An 18,135-nucleotide genomic window follows, 5' to 3' on the forward strand; every position below is an offset into this window, starting at 1 on the left:
GGTTTTTTTTTGAAGGGATGCAACCACAGATTAAACCTGATTAATGAAATTTAGCTAAGTAGCAAACTCGTCCCTGCAGTAAATATCATTTAAAAAAAGGATTTTTTATGAAATTTTAGAATATGTTGATTAAAGGCGTTTTTTTCTAAATCATATTGAATCGATGCAATTTCTTGAACTGATTATTAAATAATCAAACAAAAGAAGTTCATTCTCCACAAAATGTCGGGAAAAAGCCCCACATTCATGGTGCCCACATCCATTTTCTATGGGAACTTCGTTTGACCTGAACCTCTGGAACCATGTAATGTATGTCACTCAACAAACAGCCTAAATATAGTTAGTTGTGTTAAAAATGGGATCTTTTGACAATCAAAACAGATTTACAAAGTTCAAAAAAGGTTTTAAAGGTAAAAGATTTTTCTACAAATCTGTAAAAACAAATATTTTTTTAAAGATCGATCGACCAGGTCAGTTAAGAATCCGTATTTAAACCGAAGCAATATTTTGATTTATAAAGATTCTGATTAAAGACGGTAGGGGAGAGTGGGGAGACTTGATCCCCTTTTTTGTATCGCACATAACTCTGTCAATTTCTCACAAAACTATGATCTTTTTGCATGAATTGAAAGCTTAAACATTCAACTATGATTGGCTGATAAGGGTATTTCATCAGATAAACTCTTCGAATCATGCCAAGCGTTTTAAACAAATATTTCAAACCGGCATTTTCAAAATGTAATGGGTAACTTGATCCCCCTTTCAACATTTTGAAGAAATCTTAAGCAAAATGTTTCTTATTCATCCAAACTTTTAATTTTCTATAAGTTACAGCTATTTCACATTAAACCTGTACGTTTGTGTTCAAAATATAACAAGTTTAGCATGCAAAATATTTAAAAACATAAAATTTTCTTTTCTAGACCAAAATTGAGCATGTTTACAAAAGCTGGTAATTTTTGTTTACAAAACTTTTGAAAAATGGTTCAAACTGCAGTAAGTTATATACAACTATACTAAAGAAAACTATGTACGAAAACCAAGCCCAATTATTTAATCTTGAGGCTGATTCCAGTTACTGTAAAAATGCAGGGATCAAGTCTCCCTAAACGCACTTTTTTAAACAATTGATTGTGAAAATAGTATGACGATAAATTTAAAGTCAAATGCGTAAGGGTTTTGGAGTTGATATGTTTATCAAACAATTCATGTAGAAAAAATATTTTTTTGAATAATTTTTGAGAGTTTTCTATATTTATCAAAACAAAGAAAAAAGATCTCTTGGAAGTTTTTTGCAGCACTTTTTAGAAAAATGTGTGTAACTCAATCTAAACATTTTTTTATTTTTTTTTCTTTGTTTTCTACAATGAATTTTAGTCAATTTCGCACAACTTTCTAGAACAAAGCTAATTGTTTTACCCACATGCTGACAAGATACAGGCTTGGAATCAAGTCTCCCCGGGGATCAAGTCTCCCCACTCTCCCCTACGTATAAATCTAAATTTAAAAAAAATTGTGCTCCAGCCACACCATGAGGGGCGGCAAGACACTGTAATTTTTAAACATTTGAAAAGGACGTATTTTTGAATAATTTGCATCCTGATATATATTTTTTTTTTTTTGTAATGGAAACTTGGTGTGAGGTGGTAATTCTTATGAAATCTAACGACCGATTTGACATCGTACTTTAAAATTCCTAAAAAACGGAAATTTCCCGAGAACTGTCAATTGAAAACTACTACTCTTTCCGAATCTTCAATTAATAACTGAAAAGGTAATGAAATTAGATATTTTTTCGTTTTAAAATTTCACAAGTCTAAAAAAAGTAGAAAAACTCAACAAAATTTCATTATTTCAAGAAATTCTCCATTGCAAGATTTCCTCAAACCTGAAGATTAACAAAAACATTGAAAAAAGTGAACTAGCTGTATGAGGAGATTATTCAAAATCAACAAAGACGGATGGTTATCTCCGGAATTCTTTCTGCGCGCCCCCAAAAACTGTCATTTTAATTGTTTTACGATTGTAGGCAAAATTTATTTGTCCACCAAACAGAGTTCCCCAGCAACAGCAAATAATGCAAGACCAACATTTTAATAATAATTATTGGTAACCTAAATTCGATTTAAAAAAAACGAATTTTTACGGATCATGTTTTCATTCCTTTTTTATCAATTCCGTTGAGAAACTACTTGGCAAGTTTCTGGGACTTTGATCAATTTTGAGTATTTTTATATTTATTTTAATTTGCTCCAAATTTGCAAAGTGGGTAATTCTCCACCAACTCACACAGCAGTTGCCCCGACCCCTCTTCGATTTGCGTGAAACTTTGTTCTATGGAGTAACTTTTGTCCCTGATCACGAATCCGAGGTCCGTTTTTTGATATCTCGTGACGGAGGGGCGGTACGACCCCTTCCATTTTTGAACATGCGAAAAAAGAGGTGTTTTTCAATAATTTGCAGCCTGAAACGGTGATGAGATAGAAATTTGGTGTCAAAGGGACTTTTATGTAAAATTAGACGCCCGATTTGATGGCGTACTCAGAATTCCGAAAAAACATATTTTACATTGAAAAAAACACTAGAAAAGTTTTAAAAATTCTTCCATTTTCCGTTACCTGACTGTAAAAAAATTTGGAACATGTTATTTTATGGGAAATTTAATGTTCTTTTCGAATCTACATTGACCCAGAAGGGTCATTTTATCATTTAGAACAAATTTTTTCATTTTAAAATTTCGTGTTTTTTTATAACTTTGCAGGGTTATTTTTTAGAGAGTAACAATGTTCTACAAAATTGTAGAGCAGACAATTACAAAAAAAATGATATATAGACATAAGGGGTTTGCTGATATACATCACGAGTTATTGCGATTTTACGAAAAAAAGTTTTGAAAAAGTTGGTCGTCATCGATCATGGCCGTTCATGGTCACCCGCGACAGACACGGATGACGAAACAAAGAGAAACGCAAAAAGTAACTTTTTCAAAACTTTTTTTCGTAAAATTGCGATAACTCGTGATGTTTATAAGCAAACCCCTTATGTCTATATATACAGTCGACTCTCTGGTTGTCAATATCCAAGGGACCGTCGAGGAAAAGAATCATCAGTTTACAGAACGATGCAAAATGAAGACTCGATTGAAAATATTTTTTTCTTGATACCCAGCTATGGGAGAGAATCATGGCAACGTCCATCAAACAAAAACAAACTAATGTCAAACACCCTTCAAAGCTTCGTTTCGCCAAGAAAAATGTCTATGCAAGCCATGAGAAAGTAAAATTATTGACAACCGGAAGAGATTTTTAAAGCAAACAGAATCCAAGGGACCGTCGAGGAAGAGATCCTTCAAGCAAGGGAAAATATCGAGGAATGAAGATAATTGAAGTATGTAGATTGAAGGGACTGAAGAATTCATCGATAGATGGAGACTTATTGATATCGAGAAGATCGACAGCCAGAGAGTCGACTGTATATATATTTTTTTGTAATTGTCTGCTCTACAACTTTGTAGAACATTGCTACACTCTAAAAAATAACCCTGCAAAGTTAGAAAAAACACAAAATTTTAAAATGAAAAAATTTGTTCTAAATGAAAAAATGACCCTTCTGGGTCAATGTAGATTCGAAAATTACATTAAATTTCCCATAAAATGACATGTTCCAAAAAATTTTACTGTCGAGTAACGGAAAATGAGAGAATTTTTAAAACTTTTTTAGTGTTTTTTCGATGAAAAATACGTTTTTTCGGAATTCTGAGTACGCCATCAAATCGGGCGTCTAATTTTACATAAAAGTCCCTTTGACACCAAATTTCTATCTCATCACCGTTTCAGGCTGCAAATTATTGAAAAACACCTCTTTTTTCGCATGTTCAAAAATGGAAGGGGTCGTACCACCCCTCCGTCACGAGATATCAAAAAACGGACCTAGGATTCGTGATCAGGGACAAAAGTTACCCCTTAGGACAAAGTTTCACGCAAATCGAAGAGGGGTCGGGGCAACTTTTCCCGATTTCGTTTGAGTTGGTAGAGAATTATCCTATTATTATTACTAGTTCGTTCCAAGGGGACCATGGTTGATCTAGAGAGCCTATATGGAGAGGCGAAATGTCACTCTCAGGGTTCCAATCGAACTGTCAAATCGGGGTTCCAATAGAGTTATCTACGTGCGCATGTATTGCGTGTACGTACACGAAAAAGATTGAGGTTAAATTTTGTACCCACCAGCAAAACAAATGGGGTGCTAGTGTGCGTGAGCTCGGGCTTAGATAACTCTATCGAGCAACAAGGTCATGTAAGAACAAGGTCGGAATCAATTTAAAATCATTTTGGCAAAAAACGAGACTTACAACAATCAAAAGTATTGTAAAACTGTTGTTGATAATAATCTGATAGTTTTTGTTATGTTTGTGCTTGTTCGGTACAAGAAAAGTGCCAGCACCAAAGAAAAACTACAAGTTTTTCAACCTTAAATTTGAATGACTTTGAGTGTTTGAAATTTCTCCCAGAACATTTCATTTCCCTTTGTAGGTCCCTAGGTTGATCCATCGAAAAAATGTTGTCTCGTCAATTTTTTTTTTTTTGGGTTAAAATGAAGAAAAGTGATCAGAAATGGTTTTTAATCTTGTTTTTTTTATCGTTGTACATAAAAGTAAACATAGGATTTTAGTACCCAATTGGACCGAATTTAGATGTCAAAAATGAAATAATTTGAAATCAAGTCTTGCGGTCAAAATCACGATGCTTTTTATTCAGGTTTAACAAAAATGTATGCAAAACTAGATTTTTTCTGCCGTATTTCTCCAATAATGTATAGCGAGTACAACACAACTGCAACTTGTTGCATAAAATACTATTTAAAATTTAATTCTTAATAAAAGCTAAGAAAATCATTTTAATTGGTAAAATAAATGTAGATAGATCGTGAAATGTGTGCTGACTAGACATTCATCCCACAAATGATCTCTTATCTGCTGTCGCGTGTACCTCCCATGAACTGGAAGTCTCTTAAATCCAGTGGTGCTATCTGAAAAAGCTTTGTAAATATTTATCCGGACCAACGGACTGTGATTGCGGCAGTAAATTTAAGGACTTTCAGTCTTAGTAACAAGATTACACCAAATAAGCTAAATTAAATTTATTGATCTTATGCTAAGTCACGGTAAGAGAAGAGTCAGTGCCGAACTCAGGAACAAAAGTCCGCTTAGTACGTAGAACGTCAAATGACAGCTCTGAGCCATCAGCATACCAACAACGGATGAAAACAGGAACGTGCTGAACCGTCCCGTCATGTTGATCAACGAGGTGGCCATTCCCTTTACGTGCGTCGGGAAAAGAGAAACTGCCGAGGCGTTGATCAGCGTAACGCCCATCGCGCAGAACATGATCTCGACGCTGAAGAGCACCGCCACCGCGTAACTGTTGGTCACGAACTGGAGCAGGATGCCGGCGGTTCCAGCTATGGCCATGTTGAAGATCATCACCGGTTTGCTGGAAACCCGTCGCAAGACCAGCGATAGGACCAGACTGCAGAACATTCCGATGAATCCGAGAACGATCGTGTAGTAGAAGGTTTCCTGCTGGATCGTCTCGCTGCACTGCGTGTCGTTCTGGTTTTGATCTGATTTGTTTCCTTGGAGAACTTTGCAGGCTACGGTACCCTTGCCGGAGGTATCCGACAGGACTTGGTTCATGATTTGTGGGAACCAGAGACAGAATCCTCCGTAGCTGTAAGGAGTTTTTAAGTTGAGTTAAATTTGCGATTTTTTACAAAACTCTAACTTACATGGCAAACGAAATGATGCAATTTGTGCAACAAATCGCGAAATAACCCAAATACGGCCGTTCCAGCAGGGGAGCAGTTTGATCCTTCAACGATTGCCGAACGCCGTCCCATCCTTTCTTCGTGGTCATGCTAACGCCAACCTCCGGCGTTAGTTCGTACACTTCGTAGTACTTTTCACGACCATTGTTGAGCTGATACATCTTCGTGAGGACCTGCAACGCCTCGGTCGATCGATTTTGAGAGAGCAAAAATTTGGGACTTTCCGGCAGGCAGTAGAACGCAACGCCCACCAAGAAGCCAGGGATTGTGCACAGGATGAACAGCAATCGCCACGGTCGGTACACGAAGGAATCGGTGAGCTGAACTCGCCAGTCGTACGACAGGATCCACCAACTAATAGCTGAGGGAACACAATTACGGATCACGGGTAAAGATCAAACAGGACTGTCGTTTCTACTTACAAGCTCCATACACGATTCCAAAGGAGATCATCATGGCGGCGTACGCCACCATTTGTCCTCTCCGTTGTCCCGTGCAAAACTCCCCCAAATAGGTGTAAGCAATGGCCGACGAAGCCGAGACACACATCCCAGCCGCGAACCTCAACAACGCCATGGACGTGAACCCGGTGGCAAAGCTCGAAGCTACCGAACATGCCGTGGTGGCAAACAGGGCGCACTGCAGAACCGTCTTCCGACCGCGAGTATCCGCCTGATACCCCCAAAAAAACGACGATAGCATGATTCCTAATCAAAAGAAATAACCAATAACCTCAAAAAAAAAAACACAAATCCACCCAAGACACAAACCCCCTACCAACTTACCCAGAAAAATAACCCCGCCAATCATCCCCACCTGGCGGGCATCCAGCCCCAGGTCACAATGACCCGCCGACAGCACGAAGCTGATCACGATTGACTCGTTCATGGCGGCCATCAGGCAGCAACCGGACAAAAACGTCAGCACGTACTGGGCCGGTCCGAATCCGGCCAACTCGAGCGCTTCCTCGTAGCTGTGCGAGCGCTTCTTGAGTTCGATGGCGTGCGGTGGCGGTTCAAGCGTAATGGCTGCCATTGTCACTAGGAATTTAGACTTCTCCGTGGCTTACTGCGTGTGTGTGACACTTGTCGGGCCAGAAACCGATTTTGAACTACGCGGAAGTCATGGCTTGGGGAAGGTTTAAATAGCTGAAAGATGCTGCGGCTGCTTATCATTTTCTGGTGCTTATCTTCCGCGTGTTTGGAGAAATAAATAAGGTTTAAGAATATGGTAGAGCTATGATGATGATCATGTTTTTGGCACAGCATGGCAACATGACTGCATGTATGTTCATGTGAGTACCATGAGGATGCTGATAATGGTTGGAAAATTTGGTTATCTTTATGAGACTATTTTGACCAAACTTGATGAATATTTTCAGCGTAAGTAGAATTTTTATACAAGTCTAACCGGGACATTGACCACGTTAACCTAATTGCTTGAAGTTTGTATGGGGAAAATAGCCCTATTCGAAAGTTAATAACTTTTTAGCAAAAAATCCTAAAAATATGGTGTCTTCGAGAAAGTTTTCCAAAATTTTATGATGATCTTAGTTCTGAGCAGGGCTGCGGAGTTGGGTCATATTTCAAACGACTCCGACTCCGGCTTTCTGAGTTAAGCCGACTCCGACTCCGGCTCCGGCTTTCCACAAATTGTCGACTCCGGCTCCGACTCCGACCCCGGCCTACCAACTCTAGCCGACTCCGACTCCGACTCCAGCTTTCCAAAATTTGTTGACTCCGGCTCCGACTCCGACTCCGACACCTAATCTGTATTTCTGGGGTTTTTTTTTATTGAAAAGGTCCAATAAACCAAAATTTCAGTTTTTGCTTTTTGGGTGTTGTTTAAAACTTCTGACTCAAGGCGTTTCCAAAAACACCCAAAAAGCAAAAACTGGAAATTTGGTTTATTGGACCTTTTAAAAAAAAACTTCAGATTTTAAATATAAAAAAACGCATTTTCTGCACAACAATTTTCTGAGTAAATTTGAATTTTGTTGTTTGAAAAATTGGAACATTTTATTAAACTACTTTAAATTTACATTTATTTTTTAAGTAAATAACTAATTTTCAATTGTTTTTTTTTCAGCAAGTTTTCATTTACTGAAAATTTCAGTAGGGGAGCGTTCTTTTATTACGTAACGCGAAAAATCGGACTTTTAGACCCCCTCCCCCCCTCGTAACAAAATTACCATACAAATTTTAAAAATTTTGTATGGAGCGTAACACGGCCTCCGACCCCCTCCCCCTACTGCGTTACGTAATAAAAGAACGCTCCCTTAGTTCAGATTTCAGTAACTTTAACTGAATTCAGTAAGGCCTCATCCATAAAGTACGTCACGCTAAAATGAGCCAAAATTTACCCCCTTCCCCTTTGTCACGCTTTCCCTATACTTATAACACGCAATGTCACACTTTCTCAGACCCCCTCCCCCTACAGCGTGACATATTTTATGGATGACGCCTAATGAGAAATTTGTGTGCAGTAACTAAATTTACCAACACATTCAAAGTATGTTTACATGACAGCTGGACGTTTGTTTGCATCAGGACTCCTATCTCTTTCTAGCAAAAGTTTTTTGTCAGGCGACTTCTAGCTGTTTTTTTTTGACTGACTGCCCGATATGTCAGCCAACAATAATCGCAGGGCTGTGACAGCTACAGCTCGATCATTGTTTGCATCAGGACACTGTGACGAGGAGTTCGTCATTTTTGAGTTAAATTATATTTTTTTCACTGGGCCTAGAAAGCCTTATATTTGAAAAATAAATTAAATTATATCAAATATCACCCCGATTTAAGGCATTTAAAAAAAATTAGACTTGTTCAACGATATTATTTAAGGATCAACACTTTAAGAGTTTTGTAGAGAAATTGTAAACATTGGGGTAATCGATATATCTAATATATTCAATAACTCGTAAATGCAAAGTTGCATATGCGAGGCATAAGAGCGCTGGTTTAACTGTATTTAAAAATTAGTTACAATTTATTTTCGATATTTTTGGTCCGCTTGAAATGTTTTCAGCACGACATTTTGATTTGATTTATTTACGTACAAAATGAGCATGTTGCGTTCCAAGTAGAAGATCGATATAATAGTTGATAATGCTTTAAAAACATAATTATTTTTGTTAAATACTGATAGTGAGCTTTCCAATCACCATAAAAATGCTTCGAAAATATATCTTGAACCAAAAAATATTGTGTGAAAGCAGACTAAAATCAAAATACGAGCGCAACCTGTGAAAGCTGTTGCGCCACAGGCTGATGCATACGCTAACGACAAACCACTAGATTTTTGTTCGGCGCAACAGATTTTTTCGCGCAACAGAAGTGTTGCGCACTTTGGTTTGGTGGTGCGCGGATAATAAATGAAACTAAAAAATGTCAACGCAGTTCACGCAATTAAATAAATAAATTTAAGATATGAAAAATGGGAATTAACCTGAATTATAACAAATATTGAACAATAAATAAGTTCGTAAATTATACTAAATTTTTTGACAACTCCGAGTCAGCTCCGACTCTGGGTCCCCAAAAAGACCTGACTTCACCGACTCCGGCTCCAGCTCATACAATTTAGCCGACTCCGACTCCAGCTATTAGAGTTTTGACGACTCCGACTCCAGGTCCCCAAAAAGACCCGACTCCACCGACTCCGGCTCCAACTCCGACTCCACAGCCCTGGTTCTGAGAATTGGTTGGAATGTTATTGCGCCTTCAACAGGTTAAAAACTGAAACAGTTGCCTTTTTCGCCATACATTTTGACGATTTTCCCATACAATCTTCAAGCGATTAGAGGGGTTCCTGTGGTCAGAATAAGCTCAAATTTCGAATTTAGCCTAGTGATTGGTCAATCTTGGATTCCAGGGGGTAGCCTCGAGGATGCCCGTATTTGGACCGCCCTGGTGAATATTCGAAAATGTGTACCTTGGGTAAGATTTTTCTGATCGATTTTGTGTCTTCAGCAAAGTTGAAGGAAAAACAAATTCCCGTTTTTCACTTTTTATCACTAAAATTTAAATTCTCGAATATTCTTTTTTAAGTTTCGATTCTGCCGATTTTAAAACTAACCTTTTTTCAAAAAAAATCCATTTGATTTTGTTTAAATATAGCTTAGAGGACCAAAACCTCATGTCAAAAAATTAATCATTACCTGTAAAAGTGTCGGGTCACTTCGAAAAATATATTTGAAAATTATTGAATCAAGATTAGCACTCACAAACAAATATTAAATTTTATACCCTTGACAAATACTAGTATAAGGCTTTCTAGTCAGAAATTTAGCAACACATTCATAACACATATGTTTACATGGCAGCTGGTTGCATCAGGACACTGTGACGAGAAGTTCGGCATTTTTGGGTTATTGATTCCAAAATTTTCAAATTTATTTTTTTCGAAAAGGTCAGAAAAACTTTGTGCAATCGGTCGATTTCGTAGGGAATTGGGTCCTAAAATGAAGCTTAGATTGCTGATATTATTGTTTACAGCGATAAAGCTTATTTTTCTGAGTACAATGACCCTTTGTACGACCACAAAGAGTTTAAAATTGATTTTTAAATCAATTTTGAAAAATTATCCTCGCGGCCCTTCTTGGCAGAAAAGCTCCTACTTGACAGCTCGTTCCAAGGGGACCATAGTTGATCCATCGAAAAAAATGTTGTCTTGTCAATATTTTTTTTGCATTAAAATGAAAAAAAGTGATCAGAAATGGTTTTTAATCGTGTTTTTTACCGTTGTACATAAAAATTGACATAGGACTTTAGTACCCAATGGTTCTGGGATCAAACAATGCTTATTATAAAAAAAATATTTGAGCTTCTAATCATTCAATGATGACCTTAATTTTTTTCTTTTGTTTCAAAATTATGTTTTTTTTTTTTTGTAAAAAGAAGCCTTTTCAATTGTAATAACATAAATTGGTGATTGGAATTTTGGTTTGTCCTAAAGATTTTTTTTTATTTCTTGCAAAACGAGATAGTTTAATTAATTTTTAAGCAGGTTTTTGAGTTAGATTTGATGTAACAATTTTATAGCTATTTCTTCTTTTTTGAAACGTTCTATAAGCTGTGAGATTTATTTTGTTTATAGGGCCTCTTCAAAAAAAATCCTCAATTTCACATTTAATGATTAAATGGATTTCATATTTAATTATCAAATGGATTTTAAACATGTTCCAATTGGAAATTTGGGTTTCTTTTCAACCGTAATATGTATGTCTGAAAAAAACGTCAGGTAAAAGGAGTTAAACTTAAAAAAAAACTGGCCACTTTTACTGAAAAAGAGAATAAAAAAAACTCTCAAAGCCCATGCGATTTTTTCTTATTAAAATTTTCTGTTGATTCCTGTACTTCAAATTTCAAATGCATACAAGTTTTTTTTTTTTGCAATTCCGTCGTGAAATGATTGCTAAATAGTTGAACTAGCTAAAAATTGTAATTGAAATCAAATATGGACTCAAATCCGGATTCAGCAGGAAAAAATCACTAAGATCATTTTTACGCAAATGAGTATTGAGTGATGTTCTATTTGAAGTTTGTTTATTAGTTCAGATTTTCTTTTGAGTGTCCAAAAACAATCCGTAATTAAACCTGAAAAAAATTTTTCGCGGTTATAACGGCGGTGCTGAAATACAGTCCAGTCTCGATTATCCGAAGCCGTGGAACTCTGGAAAATCGAATAATGGACAAGGTATTTGTCGTATATTATTAATGTTAACGTCACATTCACGTTCTGTGGCCCCATTTAATGTTGAATCTTAATAACTTTAGAATTTAAAATAACTTAGCGAACGCAACAACAACAATAAAACACGAGATTTGATTATCCGAAGTGAAATTCTTCGTCGACTTAAAATCATCATATCTGGACTATAGTAAATATTTATTATGAGAAAATTGATTTTCCAATGTAACAAGCAAAAAATAGGGTCGCGGGACTCGAGTTTGATTGAAAATGTGAGAAAACAAAGAAATAGGAAAAATGTTTTCTGTTAATGATTTGAATATCCAAAGTTCATCACAAACCTTCGGATAATCGAAACTTTGTACTACTCGTCAAAATTATGGGAATACAATTTTGCACTAGGAAATTTATATAACTTTACATTTTCTTTCATTTTTGTCAGCCCGGCTAGCTCAGTCGGTAGAGCATGAGACTCTTAATCTCAGGGTCGTGGGTTCGAGCCCCACGTTGGGCGCTGATTTTTTTTGCTCAGGCCATCTCAAAACATAACTCATAAGCCCACCTAGACATCAGAGCAAGCGCAGGTGCTACTGGATGCTGAAATCTGTCCTTATCTTGAACATGGGAAAACAATAAAAAAGAGAAGCTAATTTCGTCCCATAAAGCCAAATTGTGTTCAACGCAACTCCTCCACGGGTTTTAAAAATAAAAAGAAAATCGTTTCAAGCGTGAAAACGTCGTAGCATTTTTGTGTAGTTTTTGTTTTCTCTCTCTTCTCTACACTCAGCCAAAACACTTCATACCAGCCATAAGGATGCCATATAGATTTTTTCCATACGCTAACCATATAGATTTTATAGGATCAATAAATGGATTTCTTTCCATAAGGTAACCTTATAGATGTAATATATATGATCAATTGTTGCTTTCATAAGTAAACCTTATGAAATTTAAATATGAGAAGCTTGCAGCATTTGGTACTTATAAAACATTTAATGATTTTTGCTTTTGTTATTAGAAATGTAAACATTGAATTTGCTTAAAATTTTTACAATTTATTTCAATCAAATCATTATAATAACATTCCAAACTTCTATTCCGGTGAAGTTTTCTACTTAGTACGGGAACGCTCGCCACGACTTTCTTAGGACTACATTTTTTTTCTCCTGCCATACTCCCTTCTTCCAATAAACTCCCAACCTTCGTCGGTTTTGCGGCCGTTTCCAGGATGCTCAGGCAACCGACCGTTGCCGCTGCCGTGGTTATGTTCTCGTGCACTTTCTTAGCGATGCTGGGCCAATATCGGCGGTGCTCTCTACGGCATTCTCAACGACTGACTGATTCCGGGAGAAAGGGGTGATCTCGCGAGTGGGTTAAGGAGCTTGTTCGTCCTGTGGTGCTTCGGGTGACAGAAGAAATAAAAAAGGACGGTTATTTCGAGTTATAGAATAATTTGATTGAACTTACCGGTTTGACAACCTTCATTTCCGCACTCCGCTCTTGACTCCGCTGTGGCTCTTTTCGGTCGATACTGGTACCGGCGTCCGTGGGTACCTACTCAGGTTCTGCCGCTCGGGCGTGACCAGATCGTCACATCCTTCTGCAGCTTCCGGTCGCTTCGGGACTTGCGCTGCTGACTTGTTGGTTAAGCGTCAATTCAACGGACGCGTTCAACTTTGCGAGATGATGTGCTCCGTGATAATACATTTACTGTTTATATAGTTAACCATATGACTTTTTCACATAAACAACATTAATGAATGTCATAAGTGAACCTTATAAATTTAATGAAATCGATCATAAGCCATAAGTTACGCATATGAAATGTAAAAATGAGGATATTGTTGGTGTCTATAAGGTTAGCCATATGAATTTTAATAGATATTTTGGCTGAGTGTAGAGCACGCGTGTTACCTAGAATAGAGGAATAGACTAGTGTGAGGGAAAATTGGTCCCTCGATCGTGGGAAATCAAATATAAGCAGAGTTCACACACGACGGGCACGCGTGCCAGAGTGGGAAGGGCGATGGATGAGAGTGGGATTAATGCCTGGGAGAGAGAAAAGGACACACTCAGGAGGCACACGATCCCTTGTTTGAATGGTTTTGAGGTAATGGTTGGAAAGGATATGGAAAGGAGAAAAGTATTGCTTGCAAAATCTAATTCGATTCTTTAAATTAATTGCTAATAATATTTAAAAGCCAAATTTTTTTTTCTCTAAACTAAACACTATAAGAAAAAGAAATTTTCTCATTAAGATGAATATCACTGGTAGTGGGATTACTCTTTTTCTGATTCCAACCAATTTCAAACTCAAACCAATGACGAATCAACCCAAGAAAAGAAACTGATTCCAAAAAGCGACCCTTTGTTTGCCCCTGGCCAGTGTCGCACGTATTTCGTTACAATTCCTCTTGACGGATCCTTCCCCTCTGAAGGGTCACGGAAGACGGTGTCGTGCGACCAACCTGCCAAAAAGGAGCCCTTCCCGGACTGGAAAACCCTGTGCGTCAATCAATCTTCAAAATTCTAACAAAGAAGGGAAAAATCCTCCAAGTAGGAGGAGTCTATGGGCTCCTACAATTTCATAGGTTGAGCAGCGGCTTGAGGAACGGGTTCTGGAAGTCCGTAATTACAATCCGTCCTCTTCAGAGGACATGAGAAGAATGAAAAATTGTTTCCAACTTCCAAGAGAGAGAAAAGGAGAGAAGCCAGCTGGCCTACCTTCAAGTCGTGCGATTGGGTGCGATAAAAGTGAGTTTTATGTTTTGTTTTTGTTATTTTCTCTGCGTCTCAGTTTTTTTTTTTTACTCCAAGTAAAGTTTCTATGAATAGCAAGGATGCTGGAGGATTCGTTCTTTCCCACGCAAAGGAGAATCGGTGTAACGCACCTGTCCAGACGATACGGCAAACGAAACGGAGTTTACGGATTTATTTAGGATTTTTGCGATTTTAATTTATTTGTTCAATAATTACAAATAATTTTGAATATTCTATTCCACGAATAAGGTTGGTGAAAAGGGAGAGGACACAAAGAGTTTAAGAAAATGTTTTGTTACTGTCAAAAGTTTGAAGAATGTCTAAGAATTCATAAAAATCCAGCAAATTATAATATATCCAATTAAATTATTCATTGAAAAAAGGTGGGAGAAATAACTAAATAAGAAATACTTGTACCGTAAACTGGGGTCAATCGGGACACATGGGGCGAATTGGGACAGCATTTTTAACCATGTTGGAGCACAATATTTTGATTTTTCTGGTTGGTTTCGGTTAGAACAGACTCAGACCAACAAAATGTGTACATCGATTTCCAAATATAATAGCTTTAAGTGCTCTAAAAACTGCTGTCCCTATTCAGACTGTAGTCCCGATTCACCCCAGATTACGGTAATGAACTTATCAGCTCATCACTACTCGGGCTTTGCCGTAAACCTTCCAAATGCGTATTATTTTTTGAAGTAGTTCCTCGTCAAGGTTAAAGTAGAGTAGCAAAAATATAATAATATAAAATACAAACAATGTAGTGATCATAAAATTTCAAAGATAAAAAAAAATTAGTGTCTTGAAATAATTCATAACCAAAAATCATAGCTGACATCATAGTTCTACATACACTCAAACGCCGATGGTTTGACACCAACTGTTGTCAAACGAACGGGGTCACTTTTTAGTTTGACACCCTTTTTACACGGAGTTCACTCACACTATCAAACGTTTGAAAAATTTAAAAATTTGGTTTATAGAACCTTTAAAAAAAACTCTGGATGTGTACATTAGGGTGACAAAAAATATGGGAATTTTTGGAATAACCTAAGTGACACCTTTTTGCTCGATTTTTCAGGCAAAAATAAAAATCAGCACAACTTTTTAGCCAAATCGGTTTAGGTTTATGGGTTTTTTATCATCAAATTCGATTTTGACAAACTTTACCTCTCCGTTTTATTTATATTTTTTATATATTTGACGAGACCAAAAGTGCCAATCGTTGAGCTATAGTGTCTGACGGATGTTTTGATTTCAGACAAGTTTATATGAATCCTTGAAAAAAAAAACGTTACTCAATCCACCTTTAGGTGGTTGGTGCCTTCCTCACATGCATATAATTTACAGAGGAACTGCTTTTTACGCAGTGGCGTTACGACTTTTATTTCGTCAATTTCTCTTAAATTGTACAATATTTTTGCAAGCTTCAAAAAGCATTTTGTAGATCTGAACAAAATCTAAAAATTGCTTTCAAAGATTGCAAAAATGTTGCGTCGTTCCAGAGAAATCCAAAAATTGTAAAAACGTAACGAATCGCATAAAAACGTTTTTGGTGCTATAATATGCAGGTTTTCATGCAAAAACCACCCTATAATCGGTTGAAATGTCGCGGAGAAAATGGCATTTTTTTGGTCCACCCTAACATGGTGTAGGTCACCCCAATTACCAAAGAAAAAAATACGGGTCTAATTATTTCGGCCAAAGAATCTCCAGAAAAATTTTGAGCCCGATCGGAGAGCTTTTTTTCGAATCATGCTGTTTTCGTGGGGAATTGGGTCCTAAAATGAAGCTTAGATTGCTGATATTATTGTTTACAGCGATAAAGTTTATTTTTCTGAGTACAATGACCCTTTGTACGACCACAAAGAGTTTAAAATGGATTTTTAAATCAATTTTGAAAAATTAACCTCGCGGTCCTTCTTGACAGAAAAGCTCCTACTTGACAGCTCGTTCCAAGGGGACCATAGTTAATCCATGGAAAAAATGTTGTCTTGTCAAAAAAAAATTTTGCATTTTAATGAAAAAAAGTGGTCAGTAGAGGTTTTTAATCGTGTTTTTTAACGTTGTACATAAAAATTTACATAGGGCTTTAGTACCCAATTGCTGATTGTCAATATCTTTTGTTTCGTGTCGTCCAAAAATATTCTGAAATAGCTGATAAATTGTTTATATTTTTGTTTTTTCTTCAAATTGAAGACAAAATTTTAATTTTTTATCAATTTAAACTGAAATTTATATGTGTTTTATTTAAAGTTTATAAATTCAGTTGTGAAAGCTCTTAAAACTGTACAGCTTTTTTTCGATTTGTTTTTTTTTAATTCCCCCCCCCCCCCTTCGTGGACAATTCTCCATACAAAAAAAATCTTTTTCGTATGGATCGTGGGCAATCGAGACACCCCCCCCCTTAAATTTTCCACGTGGTTTATGGATGGTCCCTTCTGAATAAAAAAAACTGCTTCTTTTATTTTAGGTTCTTCATTCGCTTTTTTTTTACAACCTCGTGTCATTTTCTTTGGCCAACGTGCTGTTTTAGATAATTTTTCAGTCACTTTTTGCCTTCCTCACCTTACTGAGGAAAGGCTACAAAATCACTCGAATAATGAACTTATTGGTTTGACCTCGTAGACCCACCTTCACGTATACATATCGACTCAGAATCATGTTCTGAGCAAATGTCTGTGTGGATGTGTGTAGGTGGGTGGACAAAAAAAATGTCAATCGATTATCTCCGGACTGGATGAACGGATTTTGACCGTATTAGTCTCATTCGATCCGTCTTGAGGTCCCTTAGGTCCCTATCAAAAGTTATTAGCACTTAAGTATTATTTATACACTTTTTGGAGGCCGGATCTCAAATATTTCAGTAAAAATTATGTCCGGGTCCATCATGCGACCCATCGTTAGTTAGATAATTGAAAGACCTTAAACATCAAGGATCTGACAACCCTATCAAAATTTAATGGCACTTTCTGGAGGCCAGATCTGAGATATTGTGATAAAAATATTGTCTGAATCTTCCATGTGAACTTTCGTTGGATAGGTTTTTTTATCAGACCTTGCCGATGAGCCAGAAAAATTGAAGGTCTGCGATCCCTATCAAAAGAAATCAGTAATAAAATTGATTTGTTAAACATGTTAAGGGAATGTTGCTTGACTTTATGAATGTGAGGAAGGCACCAACCACCTAAAAGTGGATTAAGTATCGTTTTTCAAATATAAACATAAACCATCAGCTTTTAAGTCGAAACCAAGTTTGTCAAAACATAATCTTGGACAATACAATAATTACTGCATACTAATTTTGATATAAAAAGAAGGCGATTTCAAGTAGAAACATGTTGATGAAGGAGAAAGTTGACTCCAGTTATTATTTTTCAATGCATTAGGCCATTACATATCTTATTTAATTTGATTTTATTCCGACAAAAAAATCTAATTTTTATTGAAAAAACTTCGTAACCGTTGTATAACACATATTTAACATAAGAGCCCAGGAAAAAAATATTTTTATATATTCTTTGATACCGTCATCAGGGTTGACATTGGGTCTTGGCAATTCTAGAGTATTTTTAATGGTCTTTTATGTTATCTTATATGTTGGAAGCTTTTCAAATAAAATTCTCGAATTCCAAGTAAAAAACAATTTGCACACATTCCATCTCTAATTAACAAGAAACACTGTATAAACCAGGAAGGTGCTGTGTCCTATCCCTTGCCTAGACCAGACCAAAATCCGTGATAAAGCTGTCAGACCAAATCTATCAGACCAACACTGTCAGACCAAAGCGCAAAAAGTAAACAATCTTGGTCTTCGACGTTGGTGAACACAAATCAAGAAAAGAATTTATTTTT

The 18,135-nt window shown here is 36.7% G+C and overlaps 1 protein-coding gene and 1 non-coding gene across 2 annotated transcripts; one reads left to right on the forward strand and one right to left on the reverse strand.

Moving 5' to 3' along the window:
• Positions 1-5,124: 5,124 nt before the first annotated feature.
• On the reverse strand, positions 5,125-10,185 carry LOC6051544 (putative metabolite transport protein YncC). The gene is made up of 5 exons (XM_001867935.2): positions 9,760-10,185; positions 6,612-7,010; positions 6,249-6,533; positions 5,788-6,187; positions 5,125-5,729 (listed from the first exon to the last, which is right to left on the reverse strand). Exons 2-5 carry the CDS (start codon positions 6,859-6,861, stop codon positions 5,159-5,161), a joined length of 1,506 nt encoding a protein of 501 aa, XP_001867970.2. The 5' UTR covers positions 6,862-7,010; positions 9,760-10,185; the 3' UTR covers positions 5,125-5,158.
• A 1,773-nt stretch (positions 10,186-11,958) lies between these two features.
• On the forward strand, positions 11,959-12,031 carry Trnak-cuu. The gene has a single exon. It is a non-coding gene; the product is annotated as a tRNA-Lys (tRNA).
• Positions 12,032-18,135: the final 6,104 nt, after the last annotated feature.

This window comes from Culex quinquefasciatus, chromosome 3 (genome assembly GCF_015732765.1).
Source record: "Culex quinquefasciatus strain JHB chromosome 3, VPISU_Cqui_1.0_pri_paternal, whole genome shotgun sequence".
NCBI classification, from domain to species: domain Eukaryota; kingdom Metazoa; phylum Arthropoda; class Insecta; order Diptera; family Culicidae; genus Culex; species Culex quinquefasciatus.